This window comes from Bidens hawaiensis, unplaced genomic scaffold (genome assembly GCF_021521415.1).
Source record: "Bidens hawaiensis isolate Kalapana, Puna unplaced genomic scaffold, B.hawaiensis_p1.1 tig00059157_1, whole genome shotgun sequence".
Classification (NCBI taxonomy): Eukaryota; Viridiplantae; Streptophyta; class Magnoliopsida; order Asterales; family Asteraceae; genus Bidens; species Bidens hawaiensis.
The window spans coordinates 48,597-65,834 of NW_027500664.1; the positions used below are offsets into that span (position 1 = coordinate 48,597).

Consider the following 17,238-nt stretch of genomic DNA (forward strand, 5'->3'; position numbering starts at 1 on the left):
CAATGTAATGTATTTGTATTAAACATTTCATGCGCAATGAAAATCTTACTTTGAATGTTTGCAATGGCCCGTGCTTAATTATCAATCCCCACTCGCGCGCGCCCGGCTGTTTCCGCCGCTCAGGGCCGGGTGTGACAGCATATGACAAATTTTAATTAATTTTATATATTAAAATTAGCAATTGTATAATCAAGAAACATATAAACCCCAAAATTTAAATATAACAAAATGATTTGTTTCATTTCATATGAATGGAAAATGATAAAAATACATACTAACTTAAAGCCATGTTCAAATAACAGTAAATTCTTTTTTTTTTCAAAAAAAAATTATGTATAGCTTTATTATTTTAAATATAAACTATAATAGATACTTTAATTATGTACTACCCAACAAGTTACACTAACATAACCTCAAATTATTGTATTTGTCTAAAATTAAAATTACTAAGTAATATAATATTGAAATGATTTGAATGAATAACTGATGAAAATGATATTCTAGGTTTTCATATCCTAAATGATTTTTGGAAAGCAAAAATAGTGGAAAGGGATTGAAACGGATTTTTTTGTTTAAAAAATTGAATGCTTTTAATTAAGCAATTTGTATTATAAGACATATTAAATTTAATATATTTGAATGTATAAAAAAGTATAAATCAAGTCATAAAATATATGTTTCTGGAGCATTTTTGTCTTGAGTTATGAAAGAAAGTATTGAAAACCAAATATTGATCTTTTTGTTGCTAACCTTTTATACTTCACATAAAAGTCATACAAAATAAATGATAGATAGTTCATATAGTAAATCGTTATTCATATGGATTATAATTATAATTATAATATTCAACTTCAATGATTTAATGCTAAACACCGAGATATATATAAAATGTATTTTTCATGTTTGCAATATTTATATAAAATGGTAGGAGAAAATTAAGAAAATACACATTTTCCTGAGTTCAAATACATATGGGAAAATTTTAAATCCAAATTTGAAACAAATCTTATATAAAAAATTATGTATTGCTGCTCAAATCCTAGTTTAAAAACAAGTTATAGTTTACTTTGATTTTAATTACTTGTGATTTTAAAATTTTATTCTAATAGGTCCGCAACTTCAATTTTGATATTTTCTTATTTTATTATCTTTCAACATTAATGTTAATGAATGAATCGAATGATTTACATTCAAGAAAAATAAACTTCAATTATATATTGAAATGACTCAAAATATAAGGATCAATACTGAAATGTTGAAAAAAAAAGAAGGGTTATGAAAGTGACAAGTGACAAAAATGGGTAGTTATTTATTATAATAGATTTAACAATTATTTATATAGGTACCTACATATCCAAGTATAAGAAAAAAAAAAGTTAGACCATTGCCGCGGTTTATACGATTGGTTTTAACATCCAAGCTGTTGGTTAAAGCTTTAAACCACATAAATTATAACCCAACATTGCTTTATTTTTGGGTGGTTTAGTTAGCATTAACGATTTATGAACACCTTAAATGAAACTTGACAGTTGTACTTACCTTTGTAATGAGTTTAATGGGGTCCATAATTTTTCAAAAATATTTTTTTAATCAAACCTAAGAGCTTAGACGCACCACTTTAAGCGGTATCCCAATATATGGTGTACTGTTAGTTAATACATATAACTATTATATACCAAATATTTGCATCACAAAACTAAAATTAAGGGTTTTATTCTATTTAATTTAATAACACACACCTTTAAAAGAAAAACCTTTTCTTTTAAAGTTTGTGAAAATTATATGTAAAGGCTGTCTAATTATATATGTAGATTACTTTTTATATGTATCCGTAATGTAATATTGTACTTAGGTAATTATTCCACTAGTTCCACGCTTCACTTGACATGGAAAATAAAATCCCCACAAGGAACGAACCATATATTATATTTATATAAAGATACAAATAGATAAGTAGATTATATTTATTTATTTATTTATTTGTAAGGGCCTATGAATGAGATGGTTTGCACAATACAAGGGAAGGGCCTCCTTCCTGTGAACGGAAGACAGAACATAACTTGGTTGGAGTTTCTTATTATCAGTTAATACATTATGGGTTTGTGGGCCAAAACATCCCCATCAACCTTAAAGTGCTCATCAAACGGACAACTAAGGCCTTTTGTTTTTTTCCTTCACACGAATAATCAAATTTTTAAATCTTATATCAATATTTAATATTGAAATGTAGCTTCTGAAATACAAAACTATTACGAGTATTTGAATATAAATACTTAAATGATTGCTTATCTACATGAATTCATGTGCAATAGGCTAATTTTACAACCAGAAATACCATAGAATCTATGTCAAATTAGGTTGTTCTTGGGTTATTACTCCACTAATCATTAAATCTAAGACCTTAAACCAACAACTAATAATATAACTTTGATAGTACCGGGTTAGTGCGGTTTGGCTGGTCCATCTAATCAACTTATGAAAAGCCTTAACATCAAAAATTGATTCTTTTAAATATATGTTTTAAACGTTAAATGGACCACAATTTTTATATTTAAAGATATCGTATCATTTACAAACCTCTCACACGTTTTACATAAATGATGAATAATGTATCATTGTCATCCCTATCAAAATTCTATTTGCTCCCTATAGGCTACAACCATGCTCACATGAAGATGATCAATTAAGTCCGATAAGGCTCTATCGTCTATATTAACGTAACAAAAAATTAGCCTTAGCTTAACAGGAAAGTAACATGATTAGGTTTTAGACTATGTGTAGTGGTTAACTAAAGCGTGAAAAACGTCCCGTCACATAGACAGAGAGCTCCCACTATTTTTTCACTCAAAAACGTGTCATGGTTTAACTGAAAACACAATTATTATTATTATTATTATTATTATTATTATTATTATTATTATATATGTAAAAATGTGTATAGGTAATGTGATTTGCTGGATTAAAATTGTGGCCCCATCCCATACACCCTAGCGCCCGCTACTAGCATAACGCCCAAAGGGGCTTTTCACATCTTGGCGCTCATGCGTAATGCCTTGGTTGAGATTTGGGGTGTTAAACTAGTGAGGTGGCTTGCGGCGCTACGCTACCCTACTACACCAAGAAAATTTCTTGTCTAATTACAAGCCCACCCTCTTTCATGGATTGACAAATGCTGCCCCAAGCAATCCTAACACTCAAACTCCTTACAAAATTGAAGGCACAAAACTCTAACTTATTACCTTTACTTTTAACAGTATCTGAATATGTAACTTTACTCAAATCACATGGACCTAAATACTAACATATTTTTTTTGAACAGGCATGGTTATATATGTTGTTTTGATTAATCATGAAATATATTGTAAAAGTTTTATGGTTTGGCAGGATTAGATGTGAAATACAGTGCATTGGCTGCTAGTTTCTAGACCATCATTTTCCTATGAAAGAATCAGGAAAAATGTTTGGTCTTCTCACCTAAGTTTGTACATACCTAGGCTGGATATGCCTTTCATATTTTATATTTTTATGATCCACTTTTAAACTTATTATTATATTATATCATCAATTTAGATATAATTAAATACGAATAATTTGTTAGACGGTGTGCAAATGTTGGGCCGGACCTACAAAACCCAGGCCCAAACTGATGTAACATTTGTGATTCTAAGTTTCTAACCCAATGGTTAAATTTCCTATCATGCTATAAAGATTAAACCCATTAATACATTATTGGCTTATTACATTTTTGGCTGCCTACATTATCCATCAACGTCCACAACATAACATTTCAAATGATATGAACTCTTTCAAATTCACATCACAAACCATCTTGCATCATTCCACTACAGTACCTTCACTGTTGTCAAGTTCATCTAGCCGTATAAAATCAGTCGAGTCAATGGCATCATGCTGAACATCATCCGGATCTTCTTTAGTTAAGGTTGCTTGTGGTTCAACAACCGCTGACATATTAGTTATCTTTAAGGATGTTTTAGATTCTTCTAACATCCGAGTTGAATCAAAACCATATCGACTATGACCCACAGAAGCGTTGACGGATTTAGATCCCGTTTCTTGAATCTTAGCCCCGTTATTTTCATTTTCTAAGATGCCCATTTCAAGAAACTTGATGTTATCCAAAGTTTGGTCTTCACGTTTATCCGTAACCGCGCTAGAAGCATCATCTGCTTTATAATGTTCTTCGCGCGCCTCTTCATCATCAAACTCAAACTCTTCATTTTCATCAATCTCATCTTCTTCTTCTTTTTCTTCATGCATTGCGGTTTCCCTGGGTTGAAGATCTTTCCTTCCTAATATTATGACTTCATTCATATTATTTGTACGCGGTAAGATGTTGGTGTCAACAGACTCCAAATCTTTGTGCTTGTAATGGGACCGCTTGATTTGGAAGATCAACCAACAACATGCGGAAATTATGAGACAAACCCTCAAAACATGTTTGGTGGTTTTGATTCCTTTTGGCCTCTGGTTTCTTTGCATAATGAGGCTTACACATGATGAACCTGGATCACTAATTTTTTCAAAAGATAATTAGGATCAAATTCGATTAAGCAGTTATGGCTTAACCGAACGATCGGTTAATTGTTTGGTTCAGTTAATTCAGTTACGTATAGATTTATCAGTTATTTGCTCATCCCAAATTCCATATATAAATCAAATACAACCAAAATATCAACAGGAAAATCAAATTTAATCAAGTCTTACAATCTTTCAAACATTTTGCCTGATATTGTACCAAACCTAAAACATTAATTCGAATTCGAAAAACCACCCTTATCCCTAAACAGTCTAATCAGTATGAAAACCACAACAATTAGAGTAAACTAACTTAATGAACCTACCTTCTAAGTTCAAGGGCGTTACTCGAGTGAAGTTAATGTGTAAGTAAAAACAATATGAAATACCATAAAAGAAGTAGAAAGAAAATGATAAGACAGTTAATACCTTGAGATTGGAAGTGGAAGCAGGGTGGGCTTATGGTTTAATAAGTTGGAGATTGATGTTTGAAGTTGATGAAGAAGAAGAAGAAGAAGAAGAAAATGCAAGTTGATCGTGAACCATTTTAACTTTTACAATCATCAACGGGTCATCCGTGAATCTTTTGGGTTGGGCTATCAACTTTCTATAAATAAATTGTAACAAGGCCATTTGTAATTCTATATGTGGCTTAACATAACTCCTTACATGTTTACGACAAGCCTCACAAATTTGGCTGTTCAGGTTTAAACGACTCGCTTTTAAAAAAAGTATCAATTTGGTTTTGGTCAAAATAATTTTGGCCTAATTAAGCCGGGTTGAACTTAATCGTTTTCTTTTTTAAGAAAAGGTACTAAAATAAGTTCACCCGTCAATCCGCTGTATTTTTACGGTGACTATAGTGGCGAGTTGGGTGAGCAATGGGTCAAACCCAAACCGGCTAACTATATTGGCTTAGAAATGAGAACCAAAGACGGGACCATATAAGGGTGGGTGGGTGGGTGGGTATGGTCCTTTTCACGTTGTTCAGGTCGTTCTTGCATTAAGATTCGGGTTGTATTGAATTAGATGAGGCTGTGCGATTTAAGTGATGCCATATAAAGTGTTCTATATTTTTGAACACTTTTATATGTTTAAGGGATAACATTTACACGTACAAATTATACACATACAATGGTGTCACACATGGATACACATACATACAATGATTTAGCTTGGTCGGGTTTATTGCGTTGGCCCGAGAGATGATCACCCATGCTTGAGACGGTAGTGGTGGTTGTGCTGTTGGGGAGGCTACAAGGTGGTGTCAGGGTGGCAGTGGTGGAAGCGGCAGCAACAATGGTGGTGATGAGGGTGTCAGTGGATGGTGGTGGGAGAGTCAGTGTCGGTGGCAAAGGCGGCGATGGAGGTGGTAACAACAAATAGGAAGTGAAGATCAACCATGGTAGCGGTGATGTTAGCCCAATTGGACTTTTTATATAATTGACTAAAACTTTTGAGAAAAAGTTAATACCATATTGAGTGATATTGATCTCTAGTCGACACAGACCATGTTATTTGGTTGTTTTCATAAGTGAAAATAGGCTATAGCTAACAAAAAAAAAAAAAAAAAAAAAAAAATTAACTAACAAGCAGACTGACTTATCCTACCTCATCAAATAAAAGTTTTGAACAACCTTTTATTTCATGAGCCACAAGTGTTGTAAACAAATGTATGGTAAATCCATCAATATATGATATTACTGCACTTTTTAGCTAGATTTGTGGCCAAAATAATACAAACAAATAACTTTTAAAAGGTTGTTTTTCTTTTTCGTTCTAATTGCATTCCTAATGTTTAGGGACAGTATAAAATAACGATTAGTTTATTGATTACTTTATAGTCTAGTAACTTCACTAACCTGTAGTTAGTTTAAAACTTGTGTCTACTGGCTTTTCTTCTTTTCCTCACTTCCAATTATTATATTCTTTTATCAAAACATTTATATAGATCAAATAAAACACACATACATAATTTTATAATAATAAGAAGAAAAGAATAATATGTAACTAACTGAAAGAAGGAAGCCTAAGAGGATCAAGTCATCAACAGGAACCCTAACAAGAGAGAAACTTGATGTTATCCCTTTTCCCACAATCATTCTCTTCCTTTCTCCCAAATGTCAACAAAACCCACCCCAATCAACTATAAATATATATATGCATATACATGCAACATTCATAAATCATAATCTTTTATATTGTATGACACAGATGAACCATAAAAACAGGGCCATGGACAACTTAAAACCCATTTTCCAATGTGGGATTTTCCTCTTATATTCATTACAAACTTCATTTGCTTCGGTCGTTTCAACCGGAAACTTCAATAACGATTTCTTTGTCACTTGGTCACCTAGCCATGTCAACACTTCGACTGATGGCCGATCAAGGAGCTTGAAGCTCGATCAAGAATCAGGTGAAACGACTAAACATTTTTTTTTATATACCGTGTTTTTTAACTAACAAAAACATTATTTATAGGTTCGTCTATCGCTTCTAATGACATGTTTTTATTCGGACAAATTGACATGCCAATCAAGCTGGTCCCGGGTTATTCAGCAGGCACAGTCTTGGCGTTCTATGTAATAATCCCTCAGCTGATTCGCCTTCTTATTGGTATTATTATTATTGTTATTTTATATAAAATTTTGTTACAATGCAGCTTACATCAGATCAGCCTAATCGAGATGAAATCGATTTTGAGTTCCTAGGAAATGTTTCAGGCCAACCTTATATTCTTCAAACAAATGTATATGCTGACGGTTTTGACAACCGAGAAGAGAGAATCTACTTGTGGTTTGACCCCACTAAGGATTTCCATACCTATTCAATATTATGGAATCTTCATCAAATCGTGTATGCGCTTATTCAATTTTCTTTTCAAACAAAGCTTTTCTAAGTTCATTATGTAACTAAAAGGTGAAAACAGGTTTATGGTGGATCATGTTCCAATAAGAACATACAGAAACCATGCAGACAAAGGGGTCGCGTATCCTAGGTGGCAGCCAATGGGGATCAAGATCAGCCTATGGGACGGTAGCAATTGGGCGACACGTGGCGGGCAGGATAAAGTTGACTGGTCAAAGGGTCCCTTCATTGCATCGTTTGCAAATTACACGATTGACGCTTGCGTATGGAAGGGAAATGCAAGGTTTTGCAGAGCAAATGGTTCAAGCAATTGGTGGAATAATAATGAGTTTAGTTCTTTAAGTTGGGAACAAAGGAGATGGTTCAAATGGGTTAGAAAATATCACCTGATTTATGACTATTGTCAAGATAATGAGAGGTTTCAATATAATCTCCCAAAAGAATGTTATCTTTCAAAATATTGATTCTTTGATCTCTATCAAAGAATATGTAATTAAGTCTTTCATGGTATTATACAAGATAAATATATGATATGAATAATAACTAATCACACTAAAACAATGTGAAATGTACAATTCTACATGTCAGATGACAAATATAAGTTAGCGTACCTTGATGCTACTTAAACGCGCAACAAACAAATCATTCCATGTATCAGTAATGCCAGGTAAGCACCAATGCATACAATCATCATGCTTCTTTCCACCAGCTGAAGAAGGATGAGCATCGGCTCTAAACTCACTCATACGTGTAATATCCAATAATCGAAACGCAGTTCCCTTAATTGCTTCAAATAGATGTTCGTTTACTACCCGTGTTTCAACATTCGTTCCATTATTTTGCACAGAAAAAAACTTTTCAACCTCGTGTGGTGATAATGGTTGCAGACGTTTACAGGAACCACCTTCGTTCCAATCACCACCTTCAAAATGCCGAGGGGATTGAGTGCGGAAAAACAGAACCGTCCCGGGCCTTGCCTTTTCTTCCACGTATGATATCTAGGCATAAAAAATAAAAAGATTCAAATCAAGTATATGTGTATTATCTTATCTTTAACTGGTCAAAACATAGAAGAATAAATAGTTCAGAGTACTGGTCAATGGGTTAAACAAGTCGAAAGTAAGCTGTAGTGTATTTTTAATTCATAAAACCTCTATTTGTTTTATTCAAAAACTAGATTGTTATCAAATAATATAATTTGTGTAATTACATTTGACAAACTAATTATTTAGAAAGAAAAAGGTAAAATCTTGGATAAACTATAAAAGTGTTTCGGGCCAACGCAATTGGTACCAAAAAGGTGCTAGCTTTGACTTTTGACCATATTTTACACAGCCCGTTCCACGACCTCTAAGAAATTCATGTGACTGCTCTTACGTTAAGAACAAGATATAGACCATAATCATATACATAAACAAGAAGCTTATGCAAAGCATTAAAATTGCAATAAAAGTTTAACGCATTTAATAAGTTCAGTAGATTGGCAAAAATACTTACCATGTGTCTTAAAACTAAATCAAGGCCGATTTCAGGAGATATGGGCGGTATCAACGGCTGACCATTTTTAAAGAAAAGCATAGGGGATTTTACAGGGTCAAACTTCGAAGGGGCCCACCACCTGGCAAATACACATGTACATAAACATATAAGGATTGCCAATTTCTAAACAAAAGTTTTTTCTTGTTTTTAGAAGGAATGTATGTAATATTACCAATGGCCAGTGTTGTAAATGAGAATGTCATGAAAACTTGGAGCCTCTGCCCATGTCCCGTCAGGTATATCGACATCAATTCTGTAACCTTCTTTATACCCTAGAGATTCCAGCTGACCACCCTTATCATTGGCCGACCACCTGCGTCAAATTAATACGATGCAAGAGTCGGTTTTTAAAAGCAGCAACCAAGAAATAAGTGTTGCATATATGAAACATGACCATAAAACAGCTTACCTACCATAACGTGCCAACAGATTAGTTCGGTGATATGCTATAGTGAGGTTGTATTTAAGAAAAGTAAATCCGCGGTCAGCTCCAACAGGACGCCACTTCTTTACTTCATCGGTAGCAAGTCTCAGAGAACAGAAAAGAGAAACAAACATGTTCCGGTTTAAGGAGTCACCAACAAATCCTGCACTGTTAAAAGTTGTTAAATATCAAGACCATAGATGTACAAGAACCAATTGTGCAATATAGTGCATATGCGAAGCATCTTGAACCTTGATAGTCAGTCATTCATATATGTTAAATCTAAAGAAGTTAATAAACTCCTTCACTAGTCAATAGTCATTGCAAATGAAAGCGTGACCTAATTTAACCAACTGAATGCAATAGGAAAACCAAACCGTTAACTGAAATCAATCGGTTATGGTTACGGTTAATGTGTCTTGGATAACCGAAACCTAACCTTGCATTTGTGTTTGTCCAAATTTTATGCCTCCAGTTACTGTGTGGAACAAACATATTTCAGCTAGGAAGTTGGAAATTGGTGAAATAAAGATCCAATAGATGATATGATATGAAAGTAAGAAAAGAATACTACTACTAGTACTAGTGTTAGTTACAAGTAAGTAAGTAAGTAAGTAAGTGTTACCGATACTAAGACCCCTATGCGAGTGGAGAAAGAGAATGGGATCAAAGATTGGAAGGGGGCAATGATTAGGGTGTGGTCGTAGCGTGAGGTGGGATCGTAGAACCACCTGCCGTCTGAGTAATCACAGTTGGTTCCATTGTATTGGTTGATGATGGTTTGGTGATTTGGGGAGATGAAGATGAAGATGAAGATGAACAAGTAGTTGCTGCTGGTGCTGGAGAGTGGTTTTTTGTGATGGTGGTGGGTTGTGGCCATTTGTGGTGGTGATGCTGTTACGGATCGCCGCCCAAGTCAGCTCTGTTGTTGTTTTATGGTGACTCTGTCATGTTTTATTATATTTTTATTTATATTACATTTTTTAGAGATGATTTTTTGCCATTGTTTTACACAATGTTTTATTATATCTATAATAATATATATAACCGAAGAAACAAAAATCCTACGTGTCGCGATGTTGTCGCTTCCTTTTTTTTAGGGTCACCCGATTTGCTTGATTTTTAAATAAAAGCTTCTCATGCATTTGACCCGAATTCACGTGTGTGGGTCTCATCAAACCCATATATTTCTTAAACGAGTTATAACATCTCATCAAATTAAAAACTAATCTCACCAAATATTTGATATAAAAATCCTATAAAGTAGGGATATATTAAAAATTAATATATGATTTATTTAATAAAAAGATATATATTATTTATAATTAAAAAACCAATTTTATAGTAGAAAAAATAAACGGGTCTTGGGTCTCATTAAACTCATATAGCTTTTAAACTGGATTATAACATCTCATTTATTTGTGAAACAATTTATCATCAAACCATAAGTATATTATTAACTTTCATACAATAAATAAAATAAAAATTCAAAAAATAAATAAATATTAAAAACAAATAATATAAAACAACCCCCGTAATACGGGGGATAAAAAATTATTTATATTTTTATTATATTGTTATGTTTCATTTCGTTTTTTTAGTAATTAGTGAGTGAACTGTAGTTTATCAAAATCAGTGAAGTCGTCATTTTTAAATTGGTGCAATTAAAGTTTTCGGTCGGTGGAGAGGTTTTGGGAGATGCGGTTTGTTTTTTAAGTCTTGATTACTTAAATTGTCACACATAAATGTAGCCTTTAGACAGGTCGTTATGGGCAGGTTTAGGAGCGGGGTTGGGGGGTCTTCGGGCTGGTACATCGTTGAGGGGCGTTGTTGTCACACCCCAAAAATCTTAATTTAAACAGCGGAAGACTTTGACCAAGTCTTTCGGGCGGTGACAGACGCCGTTTCAGCCAATTACATTTAAATATATATTTCAAACAAAAGTCGAACTTTATTTAACCATCAGAGTTATTACACGTGTCATATTACACGATTTTTATTCAATTTACAAGTTCAACATAAAGTCAACATTTTTCATTCAAACACACGTCACAACTTTTCCCGCGCTTTTGGCGAAGCTTCCATAAGAAAAGCATATTAAAATATCGATCAACACGATGTGTTGGTGAGTTTCCTTTTATAACAAAATACTCCATATATATATATGAATCGAAAACATATAATGATCTTATGCCATTATATCCGATATTAATTCGTGTGTAATCGTCACTACACCCCAAATTATATCCAAAATATCCAGTGTATAATGGTCTACCGCCATTATATCACCAATCCGTGTGTAATGATCTACCGTCATTACATCACAAAACAATAGGCATTTCATTTTTAAACAAATTGAGCTGTTGTAAACTAGCTAAGAATACGACATTACGTATGACTATCATAGTTGATAACCCGATACATACAATACTCAAAATATTCCCGCTTTTAACCCAACGCGATTGGAAGTGGGGGGCGTCACCCCAGTAGATCTACTAATATTTCTGTGCCCCTTTCTAGGGTTAACTGTTATTTAGCCAACCAGGCTCATCATACACCAATTTGTAAAATAAAATGTCTTTATAAAACAACAACGAAAACAATATGTAATAAATAATATGCTTTTCCCCAAAACACAAATTAAATATCGTTTTGAAAACATTTCCAGTTAAAAATCGAGGGGGTTCGATAGAGAAACTCACGGCATGTAGCTTTTCGTTCCAGAATTTGCGTGTCCTATATTAGTACACGTTTTGTTAATAAAAACTTGGTTTTAGTTTTATATAAAGCCCTTTTTAGTTTATTAATCCTAGTTTAGTATTTACATAAGCACATAAGCAAATAAGCGAGTACACATAGTTCGGCTTTCCGTTAGCTATTATTTTAAATAACTATGTCAAATAAATAAACACTTAAAATATGTAATAATATTTTAAGTTTTAGTTGCTGGAAAGTTTTAAGAAAATATTAATCTTTTATTTTTCACAATTATTGTCGGTTTCGTCGGTTTTGTCGGTTTTATGCTTAAAATGAATCGTTTCGGTTTTTCGTTTAAAATGTAACTATGAAATACTTTTTTCATGTATATTGATCAAGTTTTATAAGTTAACTTGTGAAAATATATTATTTTCATTTTGTTTATATTTTCTTAAAATAGCAACTTTTTAACGTTTTCGTGTCGGTTTTCGCGACACAAACCGTTTAGGACTAAGTTTTATTATCTTGTACTTTTCTCATGTATTAACTTATGTTATACATGAGTATTTTACCACTTTAGGGGCTGTTCTAAAACAGTCCCTAAAAGTCGTGTCGGTTTTGTTCAAAAAGCCGATTTTTCGACCGTTAACGTTACCGACAAGTCAATTAAATTAAACAAGCCTATACTAATCATCTAATGGACTAATCACACATATAAGGACACATAATTCGCCATAAATTGCAGTTTTGATCAAATCATTTCGCAAGACACGTTTAACCCAAATTTTCAAGTTTTTAGTTCATATTCTAAGTTTATTAATAATGTTACTAATCAAGTTTTGTTATTTTTATATGAACAAATAGCATATTAATACCTAAATGTCCAGGTTCAAATCATCATTTCATTTACGTATAAGTTTAAGTAGTTCATTAACCAATCAAATTATGAATTTCCTAAGTGTTTAACTAACAAAGTTTCCTATTATAGTAACTTTTATTTTTTTGATAATTCTATCTAATTCAATCTTTAAAATTTGATTAAGCTTGGATCTAATTTTATATCATCCAACTAGTTTGATATAGTTTCATGCACCCTAATGCTCTATTCAAGTTTTGATCTTTCAATTAGTTAAGCAACAAAGTTTTTATTTTTAGTAAGTTGTTGTCCATTTTAACCAACGTGTTAACTAATCCATGCTTCTAATCATGCACCCTATATTATTTCAAAGTTATTATTAATCACATATTGATCACATTCATCACAAGTATCCACATCATAATCAAAGATTCAACTTTTCTTAAATTAAAGTTTTCTTATTTAGTAACTTTAACAATCTTTGTTAATCTTCAAGTTCCAACTATTAATTCTAACATACAACCTATCTTACTTTCAGTTAGGTTACCCAATATCACTTTTTGATTCAACAATCCATCCAAAATCCCTAATTAATCCAAAACCCAAGAATCCCCAAATTTCAATTATGAACAAACTCTTGTTTTGTTCATTTCTAACAACAATTTTTCAATAATTCATGTCCATATTATCAATCCTTTTTATTAATAACTAACAAAAAAATTCTTCCTAACATCAATTTCATCCATGATTACACTTAAATATCAAATATTCAACAATGTTTCTAATCAATCTTAACAATCAAAGTATGAACTTCAAGATGAATGTATGTATGTATGTATGTATGTATCTATGTATGTATGTATGTATGTATGTATGTATGTATGTATGTATAAGTGGGTTTAATCCATCCTCTTACACACACATACATACATACGGCTCACATACACACACATCAATATCCAAAATTTCAAACTTTCAAGTTCAATCTCAATCATGTATGTATGTATGTATAAGTGGGTTTAATCCATCCTCTTACACACACATACATACATACGGCTCACATAAACACACATCAATATCCAAAATTTCAAACTTTCAAGTTCAATCTCAATCTCAAGAACACATAATTCCAAGAAATCAACTCATAAACAAAACTTACTTGTGTTCTTGAAGATCTAAAGATAAGATTGAGAGTGTAGTGGGTGTGATAATGGCGTTCTTCTTCCTTAATTTCTTCCTAGTTTTCTTGATCCTTATTCTTGATTATACCTCCATGATTTCTTGATTATGATTATGTATATGTGTGTTTAATATTTGATTTTTGAGTGTGTTTGTATGTGTGTGTTTGTGTCATGTATATACAGAGAGAAAGGAGCGTGTTTGAAAAATGAATGGTGTAGGTGATGACAACACATAAGGATAATGATTAGGGTAATCATTGGGGTGAAAGGTGTATGGATGAGAATGTTACAACACACATGTTTTTAGAAGATATAATGACTAGATAATGATTGAAAGTGACATGTGTGTTGGTTTTGAGAAAAAAATGGGTGATGGCACAAGGTTTTGGTTTAGTAAGTAGGTGTTTAAACAAAAAACTTAAGTTTCCGTTTTAACGTCTAACGAATTTTAGCTAATCAAACGAATCTCGTTTTTAATAATTTTTGTCAGATTTTGAACGAAATTGGATTCTTGATAATACAAGCCTAAGAAACTAATTTTTGGAAATTGTTGACGTTGGGTCCTTACCGGGTCGTCCGCCGACACTCGGGTTACTTATTTTGCAATTTTTGCGATTCGAGCCTTCTAAAATTAAGATTATACATTGTCTCGACTACTTTAATATGTATTGAAATTTTTCGAGATCATTTAGCCCCTTTAAGGATTTATTTACTTTTTGACTCGCTACCCGAGGTTATTCCACGTCAGGCTCGTTACGTGGCGATTTTTGCACTTTTTGTTGACTTTGAAACGTGATCACTAATAAAGAAGATTTTTCTCATAATGATGAAATTTTATTGCTAATCGAGATTATATTAGTCGCAGTTTAGGCTAATTTTTAGCCGGGTGTCACAGCTGTCGAAGGGGCGGGGCTCATCAAGACCGGCGCCATAGTGGGGGGATTATGGGCCCTATCTCTCTCCCTCTCCCTCTCATACACACATATACATATATATATATATATATAGTGGGATATTAAATGAGCTTTAAACCACAACGGGGTGTTATCAAAAAGGTTTTTTGAAGCCTCGTTTCCTACGTGGTGATGACGTAACCCCTCCGTAATGAATAGCCTTATATGAGTTTACTTTGTCAAAAAGAGTTTGTAGTGAATGAAGCTAATTATTATTATTATTATTATTATTATTATTATAAGAATAGAACAAATAAATTTTTATTAAATAAAATAAATAAAGAATTACAATAAATTAAAACACTACATTAAAAATTAAAAAAAAACACACTAAAAAAATACATAAACGGTACTTAAAAAGTACTTAAAAAGGATACTACTATATTTTCCCAATAATGTTCTCTCTTTTTATTTGAGTTAAAGCCCGGTCATGTTCGGTGAGGTGGTCGATCAGATCCTGCAAAAATGTGAGATCTTTGTCCACTTGCCTCACTTTTAATATCTCGGCGAACTTCTTATTGGATTGAAAATTTTGTTGCGTTAATTGAAAACCTTGATTCCCAATATCGTGTATATCATTAATTCGACAATTCATTTCGTTGAATTCTTCTTTCATTTTGACAACGGCCTCACCGCTTTCTCTTTTCCACGACTTCTTCTACTAGGTTTGTCATACGCATCCTCATTAGTACCAAAATCATCATAGTTTAAGTCGAAGTTTTGAGCATCAGACTTGACATTTCTTGATCAACCAAGGACGATGTTTTGAATCTTTTTGGTTGCCGCCTGCTTCCGGGCCCGATGGGGGATACGACACCCCACTTAGGGTGATCACGAAGATGTTGCCAACACTTCATGCAATTAAAAGGTCCCTAAGTACTTTGGTACTCTACTAAAGCCATCGCAATGATATCCGCATAATTCGCACCACTACCCAACTGGTTAAAATTCCGTTGGTTAACACTCTAAAAAAGAGTTGACACTTGACGTTTATATCGGACCATTTTCCCGATATAGAATTGTTGTTTCGGTATTCATTCCCTTTGCCCATTAGTTAGAAAAAAAAGTTCCTGAATGTTTTACCAAAATATGCTTAATTCTTGATAGTTGACTATAGAAAAAATAAGTATAGGTTAATAGGTAGAAAAACAGATAATTCTAAAATGAACAAAGTACACATTTGAATTTGTTTTCAATAAATACCTAGGTGTAGAGAGAACACCTAACACATTGCATCTTTCGGTTTTGCATTCATATTCCTTTCCCCATTCACCATTATTTTCCATGAGTTTACGGCTACAGGTATTACACCCAATGTAATACCACTCTGTATCTGGACAGATGACCTTAATTGTAGCAAGGATAATGATACTCTTAGGCTGCAAATAAGTAAAAACTACTTAATCAGTATTCAATAAATCTTCAAAGATAAATAGGATACCATAAAGAGTGTAATAATTCACTTACAAATATAATGGTACAAATATCACAAATGTTAAAAAAATATGTGGCTTTCAAAAACTTATCATCAACAGACGACAACATCTTCACTGGAATCGGTTTGCGAACAGCAACATCATTGCCACTTAGCAAACCCAACAAACTACAAATTTATAAGAAAAAAATTACAAATTTTGTCCTTTCGAATATACATTATTATGGTTTGGGTCCTTTTTGAAAATGAGTTTCACTTTTTATCCTTTATTTGGATTTTTGCCTCAGTTTTAGTACTTTACACTAACGACCATCCAAAAACCCAGTTAAATCATGACGTATCGAAACATGGGAGGGCATTTTGGTCATTTTATCTATCTAACTAAAAATAATTCATTAAATAATTATAAAAAAGACTTTATATCTAACATTTTTCCATCAATCATTCAATTCTTTCTCTCTCTTTACTTCTTTCCCACCATCATCTTCATACATAATACCTAGACGGCTAGACGCCGCCGCCATCACCACCACCATCATCCTCTTCATCTCCATATTCAAGTTTCTCACCTGAGAAGAAACAAGAAGGTTGTGGCCATCACCATTCTCGCCTAAAAGACTATGGCCGCCACCGATTATGTCGTCGGTTGTCGTCTTTGCTGCCCACTATCTCAAACCCAAACTTCGGCCTGCTACAGTGGTATCATCCCATTTTTCTTTCGATGTTGGTAGCACCAAATCTTGTTG

General features: G+C 32.9%; 1 protein-coding gene across 1 annotated transcript; it reads left to right on the forward strand.

The window, feature by feature from the left end:
* The first annotated feature begins 6,466 nt into the window (after positions 1-6,466).
* On the forward strand, positions 6,467-7,871 carry LOC143602553 (putative xyloglucan endotransglucosylase/hydrolase protein 10). The gene is made up of 4 exons (XM_077079616.1): positions 6,467-6,955; positions 7,021-7,121; positions 7,202-7,395; positions 7,469-7,871. The coding sequence occupies exons 1-4, from the start codon at positions 6,697-6,699 to the stop codon at positions 7,869-7,871; spliced, it is 957 nt and encodes a 318-aa protein (XP_076935731.1). The 5' UTR covers positions 6,467-6,696.
* Positions 7,872-17,238: the final 9,367 nt, after the last annotated feature.

Bases quoted from the DNA above. Each gene is read 5' to 3' on its own strand.
- LOC143602553 (XM_077079616.1), top strand. From the start codon at position 6,697: ATGCATATACATGCAACATTCATAAATCATAATCTTTTATATTGTATG. The intron at 6,956-7,020 runs GTGAAACGACTA...CATTATTTATAG, and splicing joins GAAGCTCGATCAAGAATCAG to GTTCGTCTATCGCTTCTAAT. The intron at 7,122-7,201 runs GTAATAATCCCT...GTTACAATGCAG, and splicing joins GCACAGTCTTGGCGTTCTAT to CTTACATCAGATCAGCCTAA.